The sequence below is a fragment of the Mobula birostris genome, chromosome 7 (assembly GCF_030028105.1).
Source record: "Mobula birostris isolate sMobBir1 chromosome 7, sMobBir1.hap1, whole genome shotgun sequence".
Taxonomy (NCBI): Eukaryota; Metazoa; Chordata; class Chondrichthyes; order Myliobatiformes; family Myliobatidae; genus Mobula; species Mobula birostris.
The window spans coordinates 32,964,172-32,989,397 of NC_092376.1; the positions used below are offsets into that span (position 1 = coordinate 32,964,172).

A 25,226-nucleotide genomic window follows, 5' to 3' on the forward strand; every position below is an offset into this window, starting at 1 on the left:
CATCTGGGTCACACTATTGTGTTTGACGTTACCAACAAAAACTGAAATGCCACAGGAACTCGACCAGTCAAGTAGCATTTGTGGACAGAGGAACCAGTTAATATTTCAGGTCAAATTCTCCTTCAGAATTGAAGTAAATAACTGAGCAAGCTTTCAAGCAACACACATCAAAGTTGCTGGTGAACGCAGCAGGTCAGGCAGCATCTGTAGGAAGAGGTGCAGTCGACGTTTCAGGCCGAGACCCTTCGTCAGGACTAACTGAAGGAAGAGTGAGTAAGGGATTTGAAAGTTGGAGGGGGAGGGGGAGATCCAAAATGATAGGAGAAGACAGGAGGGGGAGGGATGGAGCCAAGAGCTGGACAGGTGATAGGCAAAAGGGGATACGAGAGGATCATGGGACAGGAGGTCTGGGAAGAAAGACAAGGGGGGGGGGACCCAGAGGATGGGCAAGGGGTATATTCAGAGGGACAGAGGGAGAAAAAGGAGAGTGAGAGAAAGAATGTGTGCATAAAAATGAGTAACAGATGGTGTACGAGGGGGAGGTGGGGCCTTAGCGGAAGTTAGAGAAGTCGATGTTCATGCCATCAGGTTGGAGGCTACCCAGACGGAATATAAGGTGTTGTTCCTCCAACCTGAGTGTGGCTTCATCTTTACAGTAGAGGAGGCCGTGGATGGACATGTCAGAATGGGAATGGGATGTGGAATTAAAATGTGTGGCCACTGGGAGATCCTGCTTTCTCTGGCGGACAGAGCGTAGGTGTTCAGCAAAGCGGTCTCCCAGTCTGCGTCAGGTCTCGCCAATATATAAAAGGCCACATCGGGAGCACCGGACACAGTATATCACCCCAGTCGACTCACAGGTGAAGCGTTGCCTCACCTGGAAGGACTGTTTGGGGCCCTGAATGGTGGTAAGGGAGGAAGTGTAAGGGCATGTGTAGCACTTGTTCCGTTTACACGGATAAGTGCCAGGAGGGAGATCAGTGGGGAGGGATGGGGGGGACGAATGGACAAGGGAGTTGTGTAGGGAGCGATCCCTGCGGAATGCAGAGAGAGGGGGGGAGGGAAAGATGTGCTTAGTGGTGGGATCCCGTTGGAGGTGGCGGAAGTTACGGAGAATAATATGTTGGACCTGGAGGCTGGTGGGGTGGTAGGTGAGGGCCAGGGGAACCCTATTCCTAGTGGGGTGGCGAGAGGATGGAGTGAGAGCAGATGTACGTGAACTGGGGGAGGTGCGTTTAAGAGCAGAGTTGATAGTGGAGGAAGGGAAGCCCCTTTCTTTAAAAAAGGAAGACATCTCCCTCGTCCTAGAATGAAAAGCCTCATCCTGAGAGCAGATGCGGCGGAGACGGAGGAATTGCGAGAAGGGGATAACGTTTTTGCAAGAGACAGGGTGAGAAGAGGAATAGTCCAGAAAGCTGTGAGAGTCAGTAGGCTTATAGTAGACATCAGTGGATAAGCTGTCTCCAGAGACAGAGACAGAAAGATCTAGAAAGGGGAGGGAGGTGTCGGAAATGGACCAGGTAAACTTGAGGGCAAGGTGAAAGTTGGAGGCAAAGTTAATAAAGTCAACGAGTTCTGCATGCGTGCAGGAAGCAGCGCCAATGCAGTCATCGATGTAGCGAAGGAAAAGTGGGGGACAGATACCAGAATAGGCACGGAACATAGATTGTTCCACAAAGCCAACAAAAAGGCAGGCATAGCTAGGACCCATACGGGTGCCCATAGCTACACCTTTAGTTTGGAGGAAGTGGGAGGAGCCAAAGGAGAAATTATTAAGAGTAAGGACTAATTCCGCTAGACGGAGCAGAGTGGTGGTAGAGGGGAACTGATTAGGTCTGGAATCCAAAAAGAAGCGTAGAGCTTTGAGACCTTCCTGATGGGGGATGGAAGTATATAAGGACTGGACATCCATGGTGAAAATAAAGTGGTGGGGGCCAGGGAACTTAAAATCATCGAAAAGTTTAAGAGCGCGAGAAGTGTCACGAACATAGGTCGGAAGGGATTGAACAAGGGGTGATAAAACAGTGTCGAGGTATGCAGAAATGAGTTCGGTGGGGCAGGAGCAAGCTGAGACAATAGGTCGGCCAGGACAGGCAGGTTTGTGGATCTTGGGTAGGAGGTAGAAAGGGGAAGTGCGGGGTGTGGGAACTATAAGGTTGGTAGCAGTGGATGGGAGATCCCCTGAGTGGATGAAGTTGGTGATGGTGTGGGAGACAATGGCCTGGTGCTCCTTAGTGGGGTCACGATCGAGGGGTAAATAAGAGGAGGTATCCGCAAGTTGTCACTGTGCCTCGGCAAGGTAGAGGTCAGTACACCAGACTACAACAGCACCCCGCTGATCGGCGGGTTTAATAATAAGGCTAGGATTAGTGCGGAGGGAGTGGAGAGCAGAGCGTTCCGAAGGAGTGAGGTTGGAATGGTGACAAGGTGCGGTGAAGTCGAGACGGTTGATGTCCCGTCGGCAATTAGCGATAAAGAGATCCAGAGCAGGCAGAAGACTAGAGCAGGGTGTCCATGAAGAAGAGGAGGGTTGAAGACGGGAGAAGGGTTCATCGGTGGGGGTGGAAAAGTCCTTGCCGAAGAAGTAGGCTCAGAGACGGAGACGGCGGAAGAAAAGCTCCGCATCGTGGCGAACACGGAACTCGCTGAGGTGTGGGCGAAGGGGGACAAAGGTGACCCCCTTACTGAGGACAGAGCGCTCTGCCTCCGACAGTTGAAGGTCGGAGGGGATGGTAAAGACCCGGCACGGATGAGAGCTGGGATCAGAGGGGGGAGGGGGGAGGCTGGGGGTGTCAATGGAGAGGGGAGGGTTGGGGTGAGAGGAAGATGGAGCCTCTGAGGGCCCAGGAGTTGATGGTGGGATCTGAGGAAGACGGGGCTGCGGAGTGGTGGTGGGGGAAGGGGAGACGGGAGTCACAATAGCAGCACATAAAGACCCGGCCTGGAGTTCAAGGCTGGCGTCACAGTTGGTGGTTGCGCAATCGCTGTGAAGGTGTTCATGGTCGTTGCTGGAGTCCGGGTTTTGAATATGCCCTGAGGTGTTGGAGCCGGCGAGATCAATGGCAGGGGCTGCAATCTGAAGTTCATGCCTGCTAGCGTCGGGGCCGGCAGGCTCTGGAGTCCGTAGATGTAGGATCTTGCGATCTTTGCCTAACATGCCAAAGTCAAAAAAACGGCGATTGCAGGCGTGAATCCGACGGAGGATGAAATAACGGGTAGGACCATTACAGACGGCGAAGAAAGTGTCCCGAAGGTGTGGAAGGGTCTGGGATAGGGACACCAAATACCTCCTCATGGCGGAGAGAGTCGCCTTCACAGCTTGACGGGAGAAGCGGCGAGAGGCAGAGTCAATAAAATGTGAGTACCTGGGATCCTCAGAAGGTCCAAACTGAGAGGCTTGGAAACGAATCCTAAAGCCAACTGGAGTAAGTTGGCGACGGAGGCACGTTCCAAGAAAGGATATATGGCTGTGATAGCGAGTCTGAGTCAAAGTGTGGTCGAAAAGTTGAAGAGCCGAAGAAATTACAGATGGGGAGCAGTGAGAGATGGTTTCACTGAACTCCCGTCAAAGAGAGGATCTAACCTTCTTCGGTGTAGGCATCATCGGAAGATGCTTCGCAGTAGTGAATTTAAACGCAAACAACAGGAATTCTGCAGATGCTGGAAATCCAAGCAACACACATCAAAGTTGCTGGTGAACGCAGCAGGCCAGGCAGCATCCGTAGGAAGAGGTGCAGTTGACGTTTCAGGCCGAGACCCTTCATCAGGACTAACTGAAGGAAGAGTTAGTAAGGGATTTGAAAGTTGGAGGCGGAGGGGGAGATCCAAAATGATAGGAGAAGACAGGAGGGGGAGGGATGGAGCCAAGAGCTGGACAGGTGATAGGGAAAAGGGATACGAGAGGATCATGGGACAGGAGTTCCGTGTTCGCCATGATGCGGAGCTTTTCTTCCGCCGTCTCCGTCTCCGAGCCTACTTCTTCGGCAAGGACTCTTCCACTCCCACCGATGACCCCTTCTCCCGTCTTCAACCCTCCTCTTCTTCATGGACACCCCGCTCTGGTCTTCTGCCTGCTCTGGATCTCTTTATCGCTAATTGCCGATGGGACATCAACCGTCTCGACTTCACCGCACCTTGTTCCCATTCCAACCTCACTCCTTCCGAAAGCTCTGCTCTCCACTCCCTCCGCACTAATCCTAACCTTATTATTAAACCCGCCGATAAGGGGGGTGCTGTTGTAGTCTGGCGTACTGACCTCTACCTTGCCGAGGCACAGCGACAACTCGCGGATACCTCCTCTTATTTACCCCTCGATCGTGACCCCACTAAGGAGCACCAGGCCATTGTCTCCCACACCATCACCGACTTCATCCGCTCAGGGGATCTCCCATCCACTGCTACCAACCTTATAGTTCCCACACCCTGCACTTCCCCTTTCTACCTCCTACCCAAGATCCACAAACCTACCTGTCCTGGCCGACCTATTGTCTCAGCTTGCTCCTGCCCCACCGAACTCATTTCTGCATACCTCGACATGGTTTTATCACCCCTTGTTCAATCCCTTCCGACCTATGTTCGTGACACTTCTCACGCTCTTAAACTTTTCGATGACTTTAAGTTCCCTGGCCCCCACCGCTTTATTTTCACCATGGATGTCCAGTCCTTATATACTTCCATCCCCCATCAGGAAGGTCTTAAAGCTCTACGCTTCTGTTTGGATTCCAGACCTAATCAGTTCCCCTCTACCACCACTCTGCTCCGTCTAGCGGAATTAGTCCTTACTCTTAATAATTTCTCCTTTGGCTCCTCCCACTTCCTCCAAACTAAAGGTGTAGCTATGGGCACCCGTATGGGTCCTAGCTATGCCTGCCTTTTTGTTGGCCTTGTGGAACAATCTATGTTCCGTGCCTATTCTGGTATCTGTCCCCCACTTTTCCTTCGCTACATCGATGACTGCATTGGCGCTGCTTCCTGCACGCATGCAGAACTCGTTGACTTTATTAACTTTGCCTCCAACTTTCACCCTGCCCTCAAGTTTACCTGGTCCATTTCCGACACCTCCCTCCCCTTTCTAGATCTTTCTGTCTCTGTCTCTGGAGACAGCTTATCCACTGATGTCTACTATAAGCCTACTGACTCTCACAGCTATCTGGACTATTCCCCTTCTCACCCTGTCTCTTGCAAAAACGCCATCCCCTTCTTGCAATTCCTCCGTCTCTGCCGCATCTGCTCTCAGGATGAGGCTTTTCATTCTAGGATGAGGGAGATGTCTTCCTTTTTTAAAGAAAGGGGTTTCCCTTCCTCCACTATCAACTCTGCTCTTAAACGCATCTCCCCCATTTCACGTACATCTGCTCTCACTCCATCCTCTCGCCACCCCACTAGGAATAGGGTTACCCTGGTCCTCACCTACCACCCCACCAGCCTCCGGGTCCAACATATTATTCTCCGTAACTTCCACCACCTCCAACGGGATCCCACCACTAAGCACATCTTTCCCTCCCCCCCCTCTCTGCATTCCGCAGGGATCGCTCCCTACACGACTCCCTTGTCCATTCGTCCCCCCCATCCCTCCCCACTGATCTCCCTCCTGGCACTTATCCGTGTAAGCGGAACAAGTGCTACACATGCCCTTACACTTCCTCCCTTACCACCATTAAGGGCCCCAAACAGTCCTTCCAGGTGAGGCAACACTTCACCTGTGAGTCGACTGGGGTGATATACTACGTCCGGTGCTCCCGATGTGGCCTTTTATATATTGGCGAGACCCGACGCAGACTGGGAGACCGCTTTGCTGAACATCTACGCTCTGTCCGCCAGAGAAAGCAGAATCTCCCAGTGGCCACACTTTTAATTCCACATCCCATTCCCATTCTGACATGTCCATCCACGGCCCCCTCTACTGTAAAGATGAGGCCACACTCAGGTTGGAGGAACAACACCTTATATTCCGTCTGGGTAGCCTCCAACCTGATGGCATGAACATCGACTTCTCTAACTTCCGCTAAGGCCCCACCTCCCCCTCGTACCCCATCTGTTACTCATTTTTATGCACACATTCTTTCTCTCACTCTCATTTTTCTCCCTCTGTCCCTCTATATTCAATATACCTCTTGCCCATCCTCTGGGTCCCCCCCCCCATCTTTCTTCCCGGACCTCCTGTCCCATGATCCTCTCGTATCCCCTTTTGCCTATCACCTGTCCAGCTCTTGGCTCTATCCCTCCCCCTCCTGTCTTTTCCTATCATTTTGGATCTCCCCCTCCCCCTCCAACTTTCAAATCCCTTACTCACTTTTCCTTCAGTTAGTCCTGACGACGGGTCTCGGCCTGAAACGTCGACTGCACCTCTTCCTACGGATGCTGCCTGGCCTGCTGCGTTCACCAGCGACTTTGATGTGTGTTGCTTGAATTTCCAGCATCTGCAGAATTCCTGTTGTTTGAGCAAACTTTCATTTTCTTTCAATTCTGATGAAGGTCTTTGATATAAACCATAAACGTTTCTCTTTCCATAGGTGCTACTTCACTGACTCAATTCTTGCAGTACTTCTTATTTCCTTTTTGTTTCAGATTCCAGCATCTGTAGTTTTGTTTTCCACCAGACTGCCCAGCCTTGCTATGGTGTTCAGCTGTACCTTCAGCATCAGGTATCACTGGAGCAAGGATGATACTCCTCAGAAACCTTCTGGATCCTGTCTTTATCTTTCCATAAATCTCCAGAACATTAACGGTGTTTGGGAAACTACAGCTTAAGCTTATACAAAGAATATGGTGGTGCACTGCCCTTTACACTTGTGCATTAAGATTTCTTTTATAGAAGTTGTTCCATTGTAGTAATGAATGCCTTAACCATACAGTCTTTCTTTACACTGTGGCCATATACACTAAACTTTACCCCAAAGTCTCACATTAATATTGGGGAAGTGACCAGACAATGGCAGCAACAAAAAAAAAAATCTGTTTTGCTGAAGTGGGGGACTGGCGACTTTGGCATTTATTTTAAAGACCAGTTAAGTGAAATCTATAGGCAGTGTAAGAAAATTCTGTAGAATTTGTAAACGAATTCATATAGAAGACAGTAGAACACAACACAGCAACTCCATGAAATACTCCCTACCATCAATGTGTGGCATTGTTACAGTCAATTTAATAAGGTTCGGATGGTCTGAATCTTCAGTTCCTGTGTAACGCAACTTGGCGGAGAATGGTTCGGCACCAACTGCTCCTTGCACTCTAGGCTGGCACAGACCTGACAGCAAAGGAATTACACATTACTAGTTGGTAATCAAAGTTGATTCTCTTGTCCTCACACTTTTGCTTGGCAACGTAAAACCTTTACGTGGATGTGCAAATTATTATTCACATTAAGGTGCTAAACTAGCTAAAAATAGCTAAAATAGCTAAAAATAGCAAAAATGCACACAGGTAGGAAATCATCTTTGGTTGCTATTACTATAAAAGGACAAGCAGGTAGTATCTTTATATGAAATTCAGTTTCAAAAAGGTTAACGTTGTGCTTAGCAAATGATTAATAATGAATTTTCACTCCATAATTTCTAGTAGTTATAATGTTGGAAGTAAACAAAAAGTATTCCACACTACAAATTAATTTTGTAGTAGCTTTGAACAATTATAGTTACTATAATAAATCATAATATAGTCATTCATGCCAAACTAACAATCTTGTAATGGCTTTGAAGAATTATACTTACTACAGGTAGAGTACCCCTTATCTGAAATGCTTGGGGCTGGAAGTGTTTTGGAATTTTGGATATTCTTGGATTTTGGAATATATAATAAGATAGCTTGGGATCACCATAATTTCCACCTCTGAATTTATGTACTACCAGTAAGAGAGTTTTTGTCTTACACTCAACAGTAAAAATTATTATAATGAAATTAAATAGGGTAACAGTGGAACTGAAACAGATTGACATTAAGAAGGAAACGGTGATGAGTAGACTGATGGGACTGAAGGCTATCAAATCCCCAGGTCCAGATGGTCTGCATCCTAGGGTACTAAAGGAGATGGCTCTGGAAATTGCAGATGCTTTGGTGATCATTTTCCAATGTTCCTTAGATTCAGGATCAGTTCCTGAGGATTGGCGAATGGCTAATGTTATCCCACTTTTTAAGAAAGGAGGGAGGGAGAAAACAGAGAACTATTGCCCTGTTAGTCTAACATCAGTAGTGGGGAAGATGCTAGAGTCCATTATTAAAGATGAAATAGCGGCATATCTTGATAGCAGTGATAGGAGCCAGCATGGATTTACCAAGGGCAAATCATGCTTGACTAATCTATTGGAGTTTTTCGAGGATGTAACCAGGAAGATAGATGTGGGAGATCCAGTGGATATGGTGTACCTTGACTTTCAGAAGGCATTTGATAAGGTATCACATAGGAGATTGGTGGGTAAAATCAGAGCTCATGGCATTGGGGGGAGGATATTGACATGGATAGAAAACTGGTTGGCAGATAGAAATCAAAGGGTAGCAGTGAATGGATGTTTCTCGGAATGGCAGGTGGTGACTAGTGTGGTGCCACAGGGCTCGGTATTGGGACCACAGCTGTTTACGATTTACGTCAATGATTCAGAGGAAGGCATTGTGAATAACATCAGCAAGTTTGCTGATGATACTAAGCTGGGTGGCAGTGTGACATGTGATGAGGATGTTAGGAGAATTCAAGGTGACTTGGATAGGCTGGGTGAGTGGGCAGAAACTTGGCAGATGGTGTTTAATGTGAATAAGTGTGAGGTTATTCACTTTGGGAGCAAGAACAGGAAGGCAGATTATTATCTGAACGGTGTGGAGTTAGGTAAGGGAGAATTACAAAGAGATCTAGGAGTACTTGTTCATCAGTCTCTGAAGGTGAATGAGCAAGTGCAGCAGGCAGTGAAGAAGGCTAATGGAATGTTGGCCTTTATTACAAAGGGAATGGAGTACAAGAGCAAGGAAATCCTTTTGCATTTGTACAGGGCCCTGGTGAGACCACACCTTGAGTATTGTGTGCAGTTAAGGAAGGACATCCTGGCTGTGGAGGAGGTGCAGCGTAGGTTCGCTAGGTTAATACCTGGGATGTCCGGACTGTCTTATGCAGAGAGGTTAGAGAGACTGGTCTTGTACACGCTAGAATTAAGGAGATTGAGGGGGGATCTGATTGAGACATATAAGATTATTAAGGGATTGGACAAGGTAGAGGCAGGAAATATGTCCCAGATGCTGGGAGAGTCCAGTACCAGGGGGCATGGTTTAAGAATAAGGGGTAGGTCATTTAGGACAGAGTTGAGGAGGAACTTCTTCTCCCAGAGAGTTGTGGAGGTGTGGAACGCGCTGCCTCAGAAGGCAGTGGAGGCCAATTCTCTGGATGCATTCAAGAAAGCTCTAGATAGGTATCTTATGGATAGGGGAATCAAGGGTTATGGGGACAAGGCAGGAACCAGGTATTGATAGTAGATGATCAGCCATGATCTCAGAATGGCGGTGCAGGCTCGAAGGGCCGAATGGTCTACTTCTGGACCTATTGTCTATTGTCTATCGTAAAATACTATAATGAAAATATAGTGTGTGCAGGATAATAAAAGCAGCATCAGGAGAATACCTGAACTGGCTGTTGAACAACAGCAGGCTTTTAATCTCCATCTAAGGTATTGTGTTTTGATTAAAAGATTACAATACACTGTATTTGTATTTTACACTTTTTAGGTTTTATGTAAGATATTAAAGAAAATAAGCTTTGTAGACTTGTTCTGGTGTCAGATTTTCATCAGTGACGCTTTAAAATTTTAATGACGTTATGTAAGGCATAAAAGCAATCAGCAGGTTCTGGTGCTAGATCTTTGCTTGTTTCATGATCAGCACACCGTTAAGTGGCATACGGTCACTCTGATGCTAATGATATGCAATTGAGGACTTCATTTTTCACTTTATGCAGTGTTTTTCTATTTTTCATTAACTTCTCTTCATTACATATGTGAGGTCACTTCTCATAACTGTTTATGGAGTGCAGGGACCCACGTATCATCCGGGAAGCTTGTCGCATCTTGTGGAATTTTCCATTTGTGACATCACTGCTCAAAAAAGATTCAAATTTCAGAGGTATTGGATTTTGGAATTTTGGACAAGAGGTACTCAACCTGTATAATTAATCTCAATGTATATTCATTCATCCAAACTACAAGCATCTGCTGACTGACATCAGACTGCTCGTCCTCACACGAGCTCAAAAATGACCGTCACAATCTCAGGATTAAGTTAATGTTAAAATTTGAATGATGGCATTTAATTACCTTTGTTAAACCAAACAGACTAATGATTGTACTAACCAAGCATTTCAACAAAACAAAAAGTATTAATCAATGCACAGAAAATATAAGTTAAACGTAGAACTATTTATTGTAAAATATAAATCTCTTTTATTATCTTGTGAGAACTTCCTTGCTAATCATCCTTCAACGTAAAATTGAGCATAGTATATTGTTTGAAGAACCAACAACACACTTTTATGTATTACCTTCTTCAGTGCTGACTGATACGATAGGGCTTATTAACTCGAGCCCTTCGTCCCCATTGGAATTAACGGCTCGAGCAGCACACTGCACCCGGGAGCCGGCTTGGAAGTAGATTGAGTCTAGAGTAATCATCTTGGATGAGGTGAAGAAGGTGTTTGAATCCACTTCTCTCATAGGGCTTGTCACTCCATCCGGACCTGTAGGAGCACTCACCAGCCAACGGTAGCTAGTGAGCGTATCATTGATGTTCTCACTGCCACATATTGATCCTGTTTTGTCATAATCAGAATACTTCGGATTGCAAGCCTGACAAAAAGAAATGGAATGAAGGTAAGTACTTCAAACACAAGCAATTAATTATTTTAAATAAATAACAAAAAATACTTTGATGTTAATCTAAGGGCAAAAAATAAATTGCATATCCTGGAAATCTGAAATAAAAACAGAAAATGCTGGAGACACCTGTTTATTCAAGGGAAATGAAGTTGTAAACTGCTGAACTTTCATTAGAACTGGAAAAGTGAGAACATATATATTTTAAGCTGCAGGGAAGAGGGAAGGTGTGGAGGGAACACGATGAACCACTGGTACAAGATATGAATTAGAGATGAACAAAGGCGAGAGAATGAGGGGGGAGAGGGAGGGGGAGGGGGAGGGAGAGGGGGAAGGAGAGGGGGAGGGAGAGGGGGAGGGAGAGGGGAGGGGGAGGGAGAGGGAGAGGGAGAGGGAGAAGGAGAGGGAGAGGGAGAGGGGCAAAAGGGAGGCACAGTAACGTAGTGGTTTGCACAACGCTTTACAGTACAGGTGACTCGGGTTCAATTCCTGCCGCTGTCTGGGTTTCCTCTGGGTGCTCAGGTTTCCTCCTCGAGTCCAAAGACATATCGTTGGTAGGTTAATTGATCATTGTAAATTGCTCTGTAATTAGGCTAGGATTAAATCGGTGGATTGCTGGGCGACGTGGCTCGAAAGCTTCTTCTGCGCTAAATCTCAATAAATAAAAAAACAAATAAACAAAAGCCAACATTGTAACAGTGAGATGCACAACACAGCAGTTACTTCAGTACAACTGTGATTAGTAAACATTCACACCAATCCCGTGCCATCTCCACCCGAGTACAGCATTGCCCCGTCCCTTCCCTACAACTTAAAGCACACTCGTTTCCTCATGTTTCAGTCCTGATGAAAGGTCTTTGACCTGACTCATTAACTGTTTTCCTCTCCACAGATGCTGCCCGATTTTAGTTTTTATTTGGTAAGTCATGCTTATATTTTAGTTGGTTTGCAGGCATGGATTTGGGGGCAATGTCATTCAACTTAAGCATTACTGCTGGAAGCAGTCAGAACGTGGCGAATCTGTGGAAAGGTAATATTCTCCGGATTGCTATCAGAGTTGCGTACAAATTGGCACAGCATCAATAAGATTATAGCATTGAATGTATGGCTCAAAGATTGTGTGGGAGAAGTGGGTCTGAGTTTGTGGTATATTGGGGAAGGAGGGAGCCCTTTCTGAGAGTGACCCGAACTATACTGAGACCAGGGTCCTGGAGAATTGCATTACAAGGGCTGTGGATAGGGCTTTAAACTGAACAATAGGGGCTGGGTTCAACAGATTGGAGAGGTATGGATAAAGTAAAAGGGAAATCCTAGGCAGCTTCTGGAGTCGGTTACATAGTCGGCACAACATTGTGGGCCGAATGGCCTGTAATGTGAGGTAGATTTCTATGTTCAATGTTCTGTGAAGGAACATACATGAGAGGTTCTTATCTCCAGAATAAGAAAGTGAGACACAAAGTTTAGAAAAGGATAAGAATTCAATGCCAGGCAACATGGACATATATTTGAGAAGCAGGCAGTGAATACAGGACACAGTTTATGAAACAAGGTAGATGAGCTTATAGCACAGTTAGAAATGGGCAGGTATGGTGTTGTGAGCATTGTGGAGTCATAGTTGACAGCTTAACATCCAAGGATACACATCCTATCGAAAAGACAGGCAGGCTGGCATTGTTTTGTTGGTAAAAGGTTAAATCAAATCCTTAGCAAGAAGAGATAGAGGGTCAGAAGATCCTATGGGTAATCTGGAAAAAAAACTGCAAGGATAAAAAGACCCTCATACGAGTTATATGTAGGCTTTTGAATAGTAACCAGGACGTGGGATATAAATTAGAACAGGAGATAGAAAAGTTATGTAAGAAAGAGAACGTTACAATTGTCATTGCGGTCTTCAATATGCAGGTAGATTCAGAAAATCAGGTTGGTACTGGATCTCAAGATAAGGAATTTGTAGAAAGCCTGAGATGACCTTTTAGAGTAGCATGCAGTTGAGGTCACTCAGAATAAGGAAATTCCCAGATTGGGTGTTGTGCAATGGTCCAGATCTTAATGTAAAGGCACTGTTGGGAGACAGTGATCATAATATGATATAATTCATGCTACAGTTTGAGGGGAAGAAGCTAAAATCAGAAGTATTGGTATTACAGTTGAAATACAGAGGTATGAGAGAGCAGCTGCTGAAGTTGATTGGAAGGGGACACTAGCAGGAATGATGGCAGAGCAGCAATGGCTGGCGTTTCAAGGAGGAATTTGAAAGATGCAAGACCATTTCATCCCAAAGAAGAGGAATCATTCTAAAGAAAGGATAAGGCACTGTGACTGACAAAGGAAGTTAAAGAGAGCATAAAAGTGAAGGAGAGGACATACAATATTGCAAAAATCAGCAGGAAGCTAGAGGATTCAGAAGATTTTAAAAACCAAAAGAAGGCAAATAAAGATGTAATAAGGAAAGAAAAGATGCAATTTGAATGTATGTACTCAATAATAGAAAACAGGATACTCAAGTTTTTCTCAGATACATAAAGAATAATAGAGAAACAAGAGTAGACGTCAGAGTGCCGGAAAATGATGCTGAGAGAGTAGTAGTGGAGAGCAAGGAAATGGTGGATGAACTTAACACGTATTTTTTGTCACTGTGGAAGATAACTGCACATGGCAGAATTTCTGGAGAGTTGGGGGCAACAGTGAATGTAGTCACTGTTACCTAGGAGAAGGTGCTTGACAAGGTGAAAGGAGCCTATGGTATTACAAGAAAGGTACTAGCACGTATAGAATATTGGCTGACTGGCAGAAGGCATGGATAGAGCATTGGCTGATTGGCAGGAGGCAAAGAGTGGGAATAAAGGGGGACTTTCCTGGTTGGCTGTCAGTGACTAATGGTGTTCTACAGGGGTTGGTGTTTGTCTGCTTCTTTCCACGTTACATGTTAATGATCCAGATGATGGAATTAATAGATTTGTGTCCAAGTTTGCAGATGATATGAAGATAGTTCAAGGGGCAGATAGAGTTGAGGAAACAGGGAGCCTGCAAAAGGACTTGACAGATTAGGAGAATGGACAAAGAAATGGCAGATGTAATACCGTGAAGGAAATTTCCTTCTTACTTTGTAGACAGAATAAAGAGATAGGGTATTTTCTAACTGGGGATAGAATTCAGAAAACAGCAGTGCAAAGGGATTTTGGAGCCCTAGTGAGGAATTCCATGAAGATTAACTTGCAGGCTAAGTCAGTAGTAAGGAAGACTAATGCAATGTTAGCATTCATTTAGAAAGGACTAGGATATAAAAACAAGAATGCAATGTCAAGGCTTTATAAGGCATTATTCAACTACATTTGAAGTATTGTGAGTAGCTTTGGGATCCATATTTAAGGAAGTGTTTGAGAGGGTCCAGAGGAATGAGTAAAAGGATGAGAGGGTTAACGTATGAGGAGTGTTTGACGACTCTCAGCCTGTACTCACTGGAGTTTAGATGGATGATGTCATTAAAACTTAATGTATATTGTAAGTTCTGGATAGAGTGGACGTGAAGAGGATGCTTCTGGAAGTGGGAGAGTTTAGGGTGTATTTAAGATGGAGATTGATATGTTCTTGATTGGCATGAAGGTTGAGGATCATGGGGAGGTAGTGTGACATGACAATGGGATTGAAAAAAAATCCACCTTGATAGAATGGTGAAGCAGTCTCAATGGGGAAATGGCTTAATTCTGCTCTTATATCTTATGGTCTTCATTCATTGTTATCTAGTGCATTGACTTTTATCCATGTTTTCAAACTCTCAATGGTCCTTCTGTTTTCCACTCACACTATCTTATCAAAATTACATTCTATTGTCCTGAAGAAGGGTCTCGGCCCAAAACATTGACTGTTTATTCCTTTCCATAGATACTGCCTGACCTGCTGAATGCCCCAAGCAATTTGTAAGTGCTATTCTTATTTACCCAATAAAAGCATGATGCACATTTAAGGTATTAATACTGGCAGGACCTTGGAACAGTGATATATTAACATGGTGATACATACTGTAACGCAGACAACAGGATAGCCTGCTGGAGGACTGGGGTTTTCCTTTGCTTTGGATGTATCATCATATATTAGGAGTGAGACAACTTGTGGAACGGATGGGAACGTGACATCAGCCATGCTGTTCATCTCCTCGATGTATACTATTGCTTTACTTATCTGTGAAATAACAAAAGAAATGTCAACTGCATGCTCTTGGAAGGAAGCAATATGGCTACATCGACAGCATTGTTTGATAATATTTACACAGTTACAGGGACACCTCAAATAATGTGTTTCTTACTCATCAGAATGGGCCAATTGGTGAAAACATTTATTGCCAATCCTCAAAAAGGATGCCAATATCATTCAATGCTTCAGTGCTAGATGGTAATATTATCATTAAATAGAGTCCAGGAAGACCAACTCCAGGGCAAGCAGATGCTGCTCATTTCACTAAAGTCACCTTCCGTTTTGTCTCATGGCTCCTTTCTAGAGATCACCAGCAAGAGCAGTAGAAGTAATCTGCATGCTCTGCACCACAGCTTAAAGGCTATAATTTATTTAGAAGAGCAAGCAGGCATGCCACTTAGCTCATTTGATAGAAGTACTCAGGGAGTGAAGGAGAGAAGTAAAAGCTGAAAAATATTAATTTAATTGCTGTGATATTTAATCTTTGCCCAGTAGTAACCCTATCCTACAGCAGCAGATGATAATCTCCTCTTTACCTTGTTTGATAAAGAATTTTAATACTATATTTAAATCTTTTAATAAACCTGCAGCTAATCAAGTTACAATTTTTTCTTTTGTGTTTGTACCTGAGTTTCTGCCACCATGTTCTCATCAGGTTTCAGATGAATGGTGAACGCCTCCCTCATTTCTCTCATTCCATCATAAAGTACTTCAACTTCAACAAAGTGCTGAGTTTCACCTTCTTTAAATTCAATTTCTGAAATAAATCAGAAACAACCAACTTGTTCAAGAAAGGAGACAATATTATTCAAGCTTAGTAAGACATTTTTCTCAACAATGTTGAGAGACTAAAGTCTTCTTTGGTCTATTGAGTTACATACTTGGAATAATAACTGGCAAAGTAGAATTGAAGAAGTCACCACAGATAATTGAGGGATCAAAGACAAGGATGAATGGGAACAACGAGAGATTTAAAAAGAAGAATGATATTTTAATTGAGGATGTTCCTCTAATTGGTGATGATAAGGCTATGTCCAATTCATATCAGGTCAAGTTCACCCAACACCACTATGCTTGTTGGGCTGTACAGCAATGGTTTGATTTAAAAATTCACATTTTCATACTCTGCCCGGCTGTGTTACAAATCTGGAGTTGTTGATGCACGTCACACAAGAATTTTCATACCTAACCAAATCTAAATGCCCTAAAATTTCTGATTTAAAATCACAAATCCTACGCAACACAAAGCTCCAATCTATTCAACACGCCTGTGTTTATTGATGTAGTTAATCTTGTTGGCCATGTCTGAGGCATTTTTTTTTACATCGAATAAAATTCAAAATGCACAAGAAGTATCATCAAAGCAGGTTGAATCTTGTTTCAAGTAACTCAAAGATTAATTTTAGTATAATTATCTAAAACATAAGAAATAAAGCATAAACTACATTGTATAACTATACCTTCAGACAAGGGATTGTAGTCTTCTCCAGAGGTGGCAGAACCATCTTTTGTATGAACTCGTACAATGGAAACTCTTGAAGTGTCTCCCAGACGTAGTACTGGAATTTTTACTACTGCGATCTGCCCAGGTTCTTTAGGTTCACTGATACTAAATTTGGTTTCTCCAAATTTGATAATAGCCTCTGTAATTAAGAAGCAAGTGCTGTTAGTGTGGTCCATGAAACAAGAAAGGAACTCATTTCATTAAAGTCATTCACTCTGAAACTCACTGTCTGCTCCATCCATGATCTTTATCACAGTTTCGTTCACTTCACCAATTGAAGCACCAAATGGGGATTCACTCTTTGGCGTTCCAAGAACTAGTCTCAGCTCCTCAACTTCTTCATGTATTGTATCATCACTTAAGCTTACAGTGCACGGTTTCTCAATTTCACCTGTGAAACATTGTACAATGCTTTCAGACTTTGAAGTGACACAGAGAAACTTCCAATTTATACAAAATACAAGTGTTTTTTTAAAACAGGAAAAAATAACCTAAAAGCACAAATTAATTTAGAGTTTCTATAACCTGTCCTGGGATGGATAATATTTAACTTTTTGACAGGAATACTTTTGAAAACCAGACTGAATTACCTTTCTTAATACTCATCAGGTCAAAATGTTTGGCATCATAATCAAAAAACCCAAAACACAGAAGTGTAAAGTTTAGAAAGGAACATATCTAACAGTGGTCAAGGAAAAAAGATCTGAGTTCTCTTGCACATTTCAGATGACTGTCTTTTTCATTACATTCGTATTCATGAATGCATAATCCCGGAGAGTTTACACTCCTTTTGTGCAGATCCCTGTACAGGATTTTTCACAAGAGCTAACATTTTTACAAATTCTTAAGGAGTAAATCATTAGGATGCCAAGAGCAGGCCATGTCCATGTGAATAAAAGGAAGGATTTTCATTGACACAGTCCCTTAAACCGCCTGATGTTGTCCCGAGTTTTTACAGCCTAACTTCACTGTTCAATGCCTTCGTCTTTATACCACATGCAACGTGGCAGCCATATTGCACAGAGACAGTTTGCAGAATTAGCAATAACTACCAGATAATCCCACAATTGAGGGACAAGGCCTGGAGACCTCCCTGGACAGGAAATCGCCTTAATTCTGTAGAACCTCTACATTCATATGGCAGAGAACATTGTATTTTATTGATTTCAACACCTCATTAGATCTTGCATAAGATTCTCCCAATTAACGAGTTGGAATTTCAGCATTAGTTTTTTTGCTCAGCATCTTTGGAGTGGGACTTGAGCCCAGGTAACTCAGTAGCAAAAAAAAGCTAACCTCTAGAAAAGTATAAAAAGCAGATAGCTCGAAAATTGCCAAGGTTATTGATCAATCATAACCTTCTGTCTCAAGAGTTCAGGCTCAAGGTGCTGAACAGCTTCCAGCTATTCACCAATGTTTCAATGAACGTATGATATTTACCACAGATCAATCTGTGAGAAAGATATCCCAGTACAAGAAACTCCAACAAAATTACAGCTTTAATTAAATAAAGTTGATATTCAAAAATAAATGAAAAAAGATTATTTTGGGATGTTAAAAGCGATTTCAGACCAAGGTAAAGATCTTGGCAACATCTGCAAGTAATATAATGCAAACTTTGCACAAGAAAGGGTCAAGAGGGAAAAGAGAAAAGTGCTTGCTTTCTAATTTGGAGCTGAAATATTTTTCTGTAAACTACGGTACCTGGAAGGAATGTAATGACAGAGTCGTCTGTGTTTGGCCGTTCAGCAAAATCCATCATGACCTGAGCAGAAGCCTGGCGTGTATAGCATCGGACTGTGGACTTATAGCTGATGTCTCCACTTCGGTAAACAACTGCTGTGACCTGACCATCATTCTCCTTCCCCACATAAGTAGATTCTTTAAATTGTACTTTTGGCACTAAGGAAAATGGAAGTTATTAATAATTTGGTTTTCTCCACAATTGTTTATTGAGTGAAACAGAACAAAATTCTCCATTACACAACTGTACTTATACATGACACAAGTTGCAAACCTTCCCTGATACCAGCTATCCTGGTGAGATTCAAAATACAATTTTATTTTAATACTGTACAGTAGGTTGTTCTGCCATTGCTTATTTTTGTGTTAATTTGCATTTCTCTGATCATATGGATAAAATACATTGATTAGATACACAACTCCCACCCAATTTACCACTGTAATGGAAAATAAAATGAAATACATTCAGAAGTTCAATTAATCTCATCAACCTCAAAGCAGCATTTATTTACCAATGTACTCCCGTAATATTTGCATTCTTTTTTGATCTTATGAAGAAAGGATTAACATGATTTCTTTTTAAAAAATATTCTATACTCCAAGCAATATCTTGTAGAATTTACATATTAAAGAATGCTTTTAATAAATTTAGGAATAATCTCAAAAATCTGCTAATATTTTATATAGTTTACTATAGAAAAATATAGACATTCTAAGAGGGATGACAGATTTTTATCACTTTCACAAAATATGTAAGAATATAAAAGAATTCTTCTGAGAAAATTGTTAAATATGAAAATTTAGCTATTTACTTGCATCCCTGCCCATTTCTTAGCTTTAAGGGATATTTGAATGTTACTGAGCTAAACATCTCAGTTCTCCACAATAAACATCTTGCAATTTCTTGGCACAACATTGGGAGACAATACTTCCATATAGAATAGACTTACAATCAGAAACAGAGTCGTTAATGAGAACAGTGACTTTGCTTGGCTCTCCAAGAACCGCATTCATTGGCATACGCAGGACAAGTTCAAATCTTTCTGGCCCTTCCAGTATTGGCTGACCTAAGTCATCAAGGATGGTCACTCGAAAAGTCTGCATGTTCACTCCAGGAGCAAAATCCAGGTTGCGGCTTATCCCTACGTAATCAACGCCGGCTAGAAAAAAAAATCGGTAGTGATTCGTTAATTTTGATTAACTTCCACAAAGATCCACAAATACCTTAAAACTCCCAATTCTAAGACAATGTTCCCTTCAAACTATTTTTAATATTGCTGTGGTTCTGAAATGTAACAGCACCACTTTCCAGGGTAATAGAAAGATTTACGGGTCCAACCAGCCCTTGCCACCCAATTACACCACTGTGATGAATTAACCTACTAACCTGTTCACCTTTGAAATGTGGGAGGAAACCTGAGCACCTGAAGGAATTCCACACTGTCATAGGGAGAACTACAGGGAGCGACAGAAATGAAACCAGGTTGATAGCGCTGTAATTACATTACACTAACCACTTCACCACTGTGCGTTACCAACACTTCCTGTGCACATCAAATCTGTCAGTAAGTTTCAATTACCCGCTAGCCTGCAGGTCACTCCTGAGCAAGGTGTAAAACCTGCTCAGCCCCCTCCCAGTCAGGTTCATGTGAAGCTGTGGGAGCAGGTAGTGGATGGTCATATGAGCAGCTGGTGCATATCGTAAGTCCTGGTTATACAATCACTGACGGCAGGCAGGCACTCTCTGAAGGGTATCGATAATGGCTGGGGTCTGCCGTCTTGTAAAGACACTGCCCAGAAGAAGGCAATGGCAAACCACTTCTGTAGAAATATTTGCCAAGAACAATCAAAGACCACGATCGCCAACATCATATGACATGGCACATAATGAATGAATTAAATGGTGAAGGTAAAGTAAGATGTTTTTTTTTCCATGTGAGAATATGGTTCATTTACAAATTTAAACAAAAAGCTGGTGGGGGAACCCACATAATGGATTTGAATGTCTGCAGAATTCTTTATATTGTCTCAATGATTACCTCTTAATTAAATCATCAATACTAAGTTTCTCCATTGATGGAGAAATTTTATGTAGGTGATTTAATTACTTTGCCATCAAATATCAGATGTGAGAATGGCGACCTTCCCAGAATTCATGCAGTCATGGGGTACATTTATATTCCTTCGCAATGTTTTATTGATATAAATGCAGCGCCATGCATATCTTTGATTATTTTACGGCAAATAACAGGATTAGTCATATTCCTAGCCTGTGTGATCTGTCAGTTAAGAAGCATAACACGTGTGGTCTCACCTTCTGCTGACGCTGGGTCTGTTTTGCGGGATCGTACTGTCACTGTTGCGGTCTTGGACAAATCAGTTCCTGTTCTCCAGACCTGAACTTCCACATAGCCTTCACTTTCATCTACTTGATACTCAGTGTCGCCGAAGTAAAAAACTGGTTCTGGAAGACAGATAGAGTGAAGAATGGTGCACCAGCTTGCTAATACCCATTTTATCAAATCCTGCCCATCATTCCAACCACAATATGAGGAAAGCTTCCTGTAACAATGGAATAAAGCTTCTGGTAACAAGTGGAATATTAAAAAAAGTAATGCTTGCTCATTTGATGAAACTATCAAAGCAGCATTGCTTAAAATGAACTTCCATAGCAAACTTTCTATAACATTACTTAGAGATTTCAGCAGAGAGTAAACATGACAAAAAGCAGATTGATCTGTATTAGGGTGCTCTTTTGATTGAGCACAACGATTATTCAAGTTTCTGCAACTGCCCACATCAAGTAAGCATAATTAATGTAGGACAAGCATTTTCACATCAGGAGGCAAACAAGAGAGAGCATTATTTTGTGCCTAGTACAAGTCATAGAGCTTCTTTTCCTGATAACCAACTACTTATTTCTTTATAGCTAAACTGCAGAGGAACTGAGTGAAAATGATATCGGGCTTGGCTGTGCTGGACTGGCAGCCTGTTGTTACTCACTGCTTGGACTCCCCCTAGCAGAAATGAAAGACAGTGTGCACAGGAGCAGTCACAGGTACAGAACTAGTGAGAAACCATATCAATACAAATAAGACACAGGTAACCAAAGTGCAACGTTAAGATTATATCTTTTGAAACAACTCAGGCAAAAAAAAACAAAGTACAAACAAAAGGTAATTCGAGTTAAAAGCAGGCTTTCAAATATATCCATTCACTTATTGTATGTTTCAGTTCAATAGATTGGAATCCATTGTTTTATCATGCTAATTGGAACAAAATGTTGCATTACCTGTTAATACGTTTCTAAGAATTAATCTGTTCAATTTTAATTTTTGCAGGAAATCGCAGATACAGTTTTCAGCAGATTGATTAACCTTGTGGTAGCAAGTTTAATCATTTGCCAAGAAAGTCCAAACGTTCACTCACTTTTCTACAAAATGCACTACGTAGGCTGGATACTGTATATGTGAGTCTTTCCCACTATTCGTTCACAGCAAAACCAGTAATTGATATTGCTTCATCTCATTTAACACACTTCTGAAATAGTACAATACGTGTCAAACTGCCTTCTCCCTGCTGGCGAAACAGAAAAATCAGAACCAGGATCAGGTTTAATATCACTGACAGGTGTCGTGAAATTTGTTTAGCAGCAGCGGTACAGTGTTGCATAGAAGATAGCTTTCCAGCACCAGCGATCGGGCCTCAATCCCCACCTCAGTCTGTAGGAATTTCATATGTTCTCCATCTGATCCTGTGGGTTTCCTCCGGGTGCTCCAGTCTTTTTTCCGGCATTCCAAAGACGTTTTGGTTAGTAAGTTGTGAGCACGCTATGACGGTTCTGGAAACTTGGCAACACTTATGGGCTGCCCCCAGCACACCCTTGGACGGTGTTGGTTGTTGACGCTAATGATGCATTTTACTGTGTGTTTCAATGTGCATGAGACAAATAAAGCTTTATTAATACATAAAAATGTAATATATGGCACAACAAAGAGAGTGCAAAGAGAGAGCAGGATAGTGAGACACTCCCACAGACGGCCACGGCAGATTTGTGGATAGCTTGTGAGATATTCTATTTCTAATGCAGGAGTTCTGCGTGCTCTCCATTGATCTCAATTTCATCATGAATGCTCCTCGTCTTTGAGTGGTTATGGATCAGAGGTTCCCAGGAATCAGAGTCAAGGCAGCGTTGAACAAATTGTTGACTCTTTTTTCTCTATCCAGTTGCTGTTTAATTCCTCCTCTACCACCTTGCCCCTATGTTGTACGCCGGGGTGAGGGTAATAACTGCAATGAACTATCAATGTGTTTATTATGATTCTAGCCATGGGTTTTCTGTAATGTCAGAAATATATTCATAAAGGATAGAAATACGGGAACTTAACTTACTTACTCAGTGCAAAATGGCAGCACCAATGGCAAGCACATGTGTGCCTAACTATATCTGTTGTATTTGGCATTTTGCCTCAGATGTTAGGAAATCATTAAACGTTAGTCAGAAGAGCCAGAGAACTAGCCGTACATCTCCTCACACCCCTCCCACCCCACTGAATAGCTCTGGATGATCTTTCATGTCTTACTTGAAAGGGCACAGCTCATCTGATATACTCCTTAAATTGAACATCTGCAGCACTATAGTCCTTCAATACTGCATTAAAGCTGTAGCCTCGGTTAAATGATGAAAAACTGGAACAAAAATTCCACAAAACAGTGGTTGTTGTATTATGGACTTTTGAAAGCCTTACGTCGACCAAAGTGAATTCAAAATGAATCTAATGAATAAATTGAATCTAATAAAATATACACCATCTCAATGGACATGCAATTGCTCTTCAAAAGCATAATATCTTCTCCTGTGTTCAAACAATGGAGGGATTCCATGTGTGTAATAATCAGAAACTTAGTCAGCTCTGTAATGTTAGAATTTTAGGGGACTGCAAATTGGAAATTAATGAAACAAGGTTAAAATCTGTGTAATCTCCCAAAAACAAGTATGATCCTTAGAAAGTATCCAATGCTGACAAATACTCATCAATCTAAACATTAAATCATAAGTTTAAATGTTTATTTTATTATCAATGTACACAGAATACAACTCTTGAGATTTGTCTTCTCCAGATAGCCACAAAATACAGAAAAACCATAGTAGTTGAAAGAAAACATCAACCTCCCCTGCTCGAAAAGAAAAAGAAACAAAAACTCACAAACCCCAAACTCCCCAATCCCTCCCTTGCACAAAAACTAACAGATCACCCACACAGAGGAAAACAATCATAGAACTGAAAGGGTCCAATACGAATTATAGCCCATTCATAAATCTCAGAATTTCCAGAACATCTCCGAGAGCAACCGCTTGAACCCAGTAGCCTTTGTGAGGAGAGCGATTCATGCAAACCAACTGGTCATATATTAATTGAGCTTGTATACTCTATAAAAGTGTGCTAAAAATTCACAGTAATTAATTTATTCAAATTTATATGACATCATTAAAATAGCAGCAAATAAGTTGACAGACTAATGGTCCAATTAAATTGCATGCTCTGATGAGAGATCAATATTTGCTGAGAAAAGTGAGATTTAATAAACCTGCATTGCTTATCCAGTCCTGTGTCAAAAACCAAGGCACTTTCCTCACTAGCACAGGGAGATAGTCTCAACTTTTATAATCAGCAGAGATGTGAAAAATTTGAATAAAGTTTGCCATGTCATTCCCTTTGAGGAATAAAAACTAAGTTTTTTTTGTTAACATTAACTTGCAAAACAAATTTTATTTTTCCTCTGCAAGTTTTATTCAGCAGGTTTTTCCCCAACCTGCTGAAAATATTAACTTATTCCATTTTAAATTTAAAGTTTTATCACCTCCAGTACTTTGCTAATGCATGTGCAGAGTCAGGTCCAAATGTGATCTTCAGGCAAAGCAGAGCTAATGACCAGGAGATAACTGGATCAGGATGCAGAAACAAAATCAGATCTACTTTGGCTTGACTTTAATTTCTCCACCATACGTTCCATGTCTAGATCTATAAAGAAAACTGCTTATCTAAACTTCTTACACTGTAATTAGATTGTTCTGTCAGTGGTGTCCTGCTGTGTAGCTACTATGGGAAGAGTGTAATTATAATCTGACAAATCTTACTATCATTTAGGAATTTACAGAGGAGAAGTTGATAAGAACTGAAAACAGACGCAAAGATATTTTAACAGGAGCTGGTTTACTGCAGCAGGACATCAAGCAATTCTTTCTCTCTCTCTCGTTTATTTCATAATTCTTAATATTAATAGTTGTGTATACACTTACTAGCTGTTTCTGTTACAGATATAATATTTCCATTACTATCAACAGGTACTTCCAAAAACTTTATTGGCAAAGTCTTTTCTACCTGAGGGAGTAGATTCAGATGAACCTATTCATCAGGTTAGGAGAGAGGAGGAGGAGGGGGAATTAAAAACAAGTAATTCTCAATAATATCGTGGTGTGGAGGGTGGTGAAATCAGATTAAGAAAGAGAAAGAAAGGTACAAATAGAAAAGGAAAAATAATTAAAATGTGACTGTTTTAAGACATTCTTCTAAAATTAAAACCATTAATGAATGAAATTCCATACTTGGGATAGTTAGTTTTTTGGTGCCACAAAGGTCAATAACTGCCAGGCCATTAGAAGTGTTTACATAAAAGTAATCATTGGCATAAATCTGCCAATGATTTCCAGCAACTTCATGAAAATCAACAGTTGTCTATGAAGAGAGGAATGTAAACTAACATCTCTGGTTCTTCTTAAGAAAGTGATGGATTGGATGGAGCACTAAGTATGGATTTGTCCAAACATTTTAAAAGTAACTTCAATAAGAATTGCCAAATGTGTGGTGAAAATATTATATTTATATGCAAAAGTATTTTTTTTCTAAGGAATGATATCTAGGAATTCTTCATTTGTGACATCAGTG

General features: G+C 42.0%; 1 protein-coding gene across 1 annotated transcript in view; it reads right to left on the reverse strand.

Annotated features, from left to right (window-relative positions):
- Positions 1-25,226, reverse strand: part of LOC140200101 (FRAS1-related extracellular matrix protein 2-like) — a 207,465-nt gene that overhangs the window by 41,454 nt on the left and 140,785 nt on the right. Inside the window, exons 7-15 of the mRNA XM_072262865.1 lie at positions 20,594-20,743; positions 19,230-19,439; positions 18,241-18,438; positions 16,763-16,927; positions 16,493-16,675; positions 15,659-15,789; positions 14,862-15,020; positions 10,511-10,814; positions 7,115-7,246 (exon numbers count right to left, since the gene is read on the reverse strand). Coding sequence (XP_072118966.1) covers positions 7,115-7,246; positions 10,511-10,814; positions 14,862-15,020; positions 15,659-15,789; positions 16,493-16,675; positions 16,763-16,927; positions 18,241-18,438; positions 19,230-19,439; positions 20,594-20,743 — 1,632 coding nt within the window. The remainder of the gene's footprint in view (positions 1-7,114; positions 7,247-10,510; positions 10,815-14,861; positions 15,021-15,658; positions 15,790-16,492; positions 16,676-16,762; positions 16,928-18,240; positions 18,439-19,229; positions 19,440-20,593; positions 20,744-25,226) is intronic.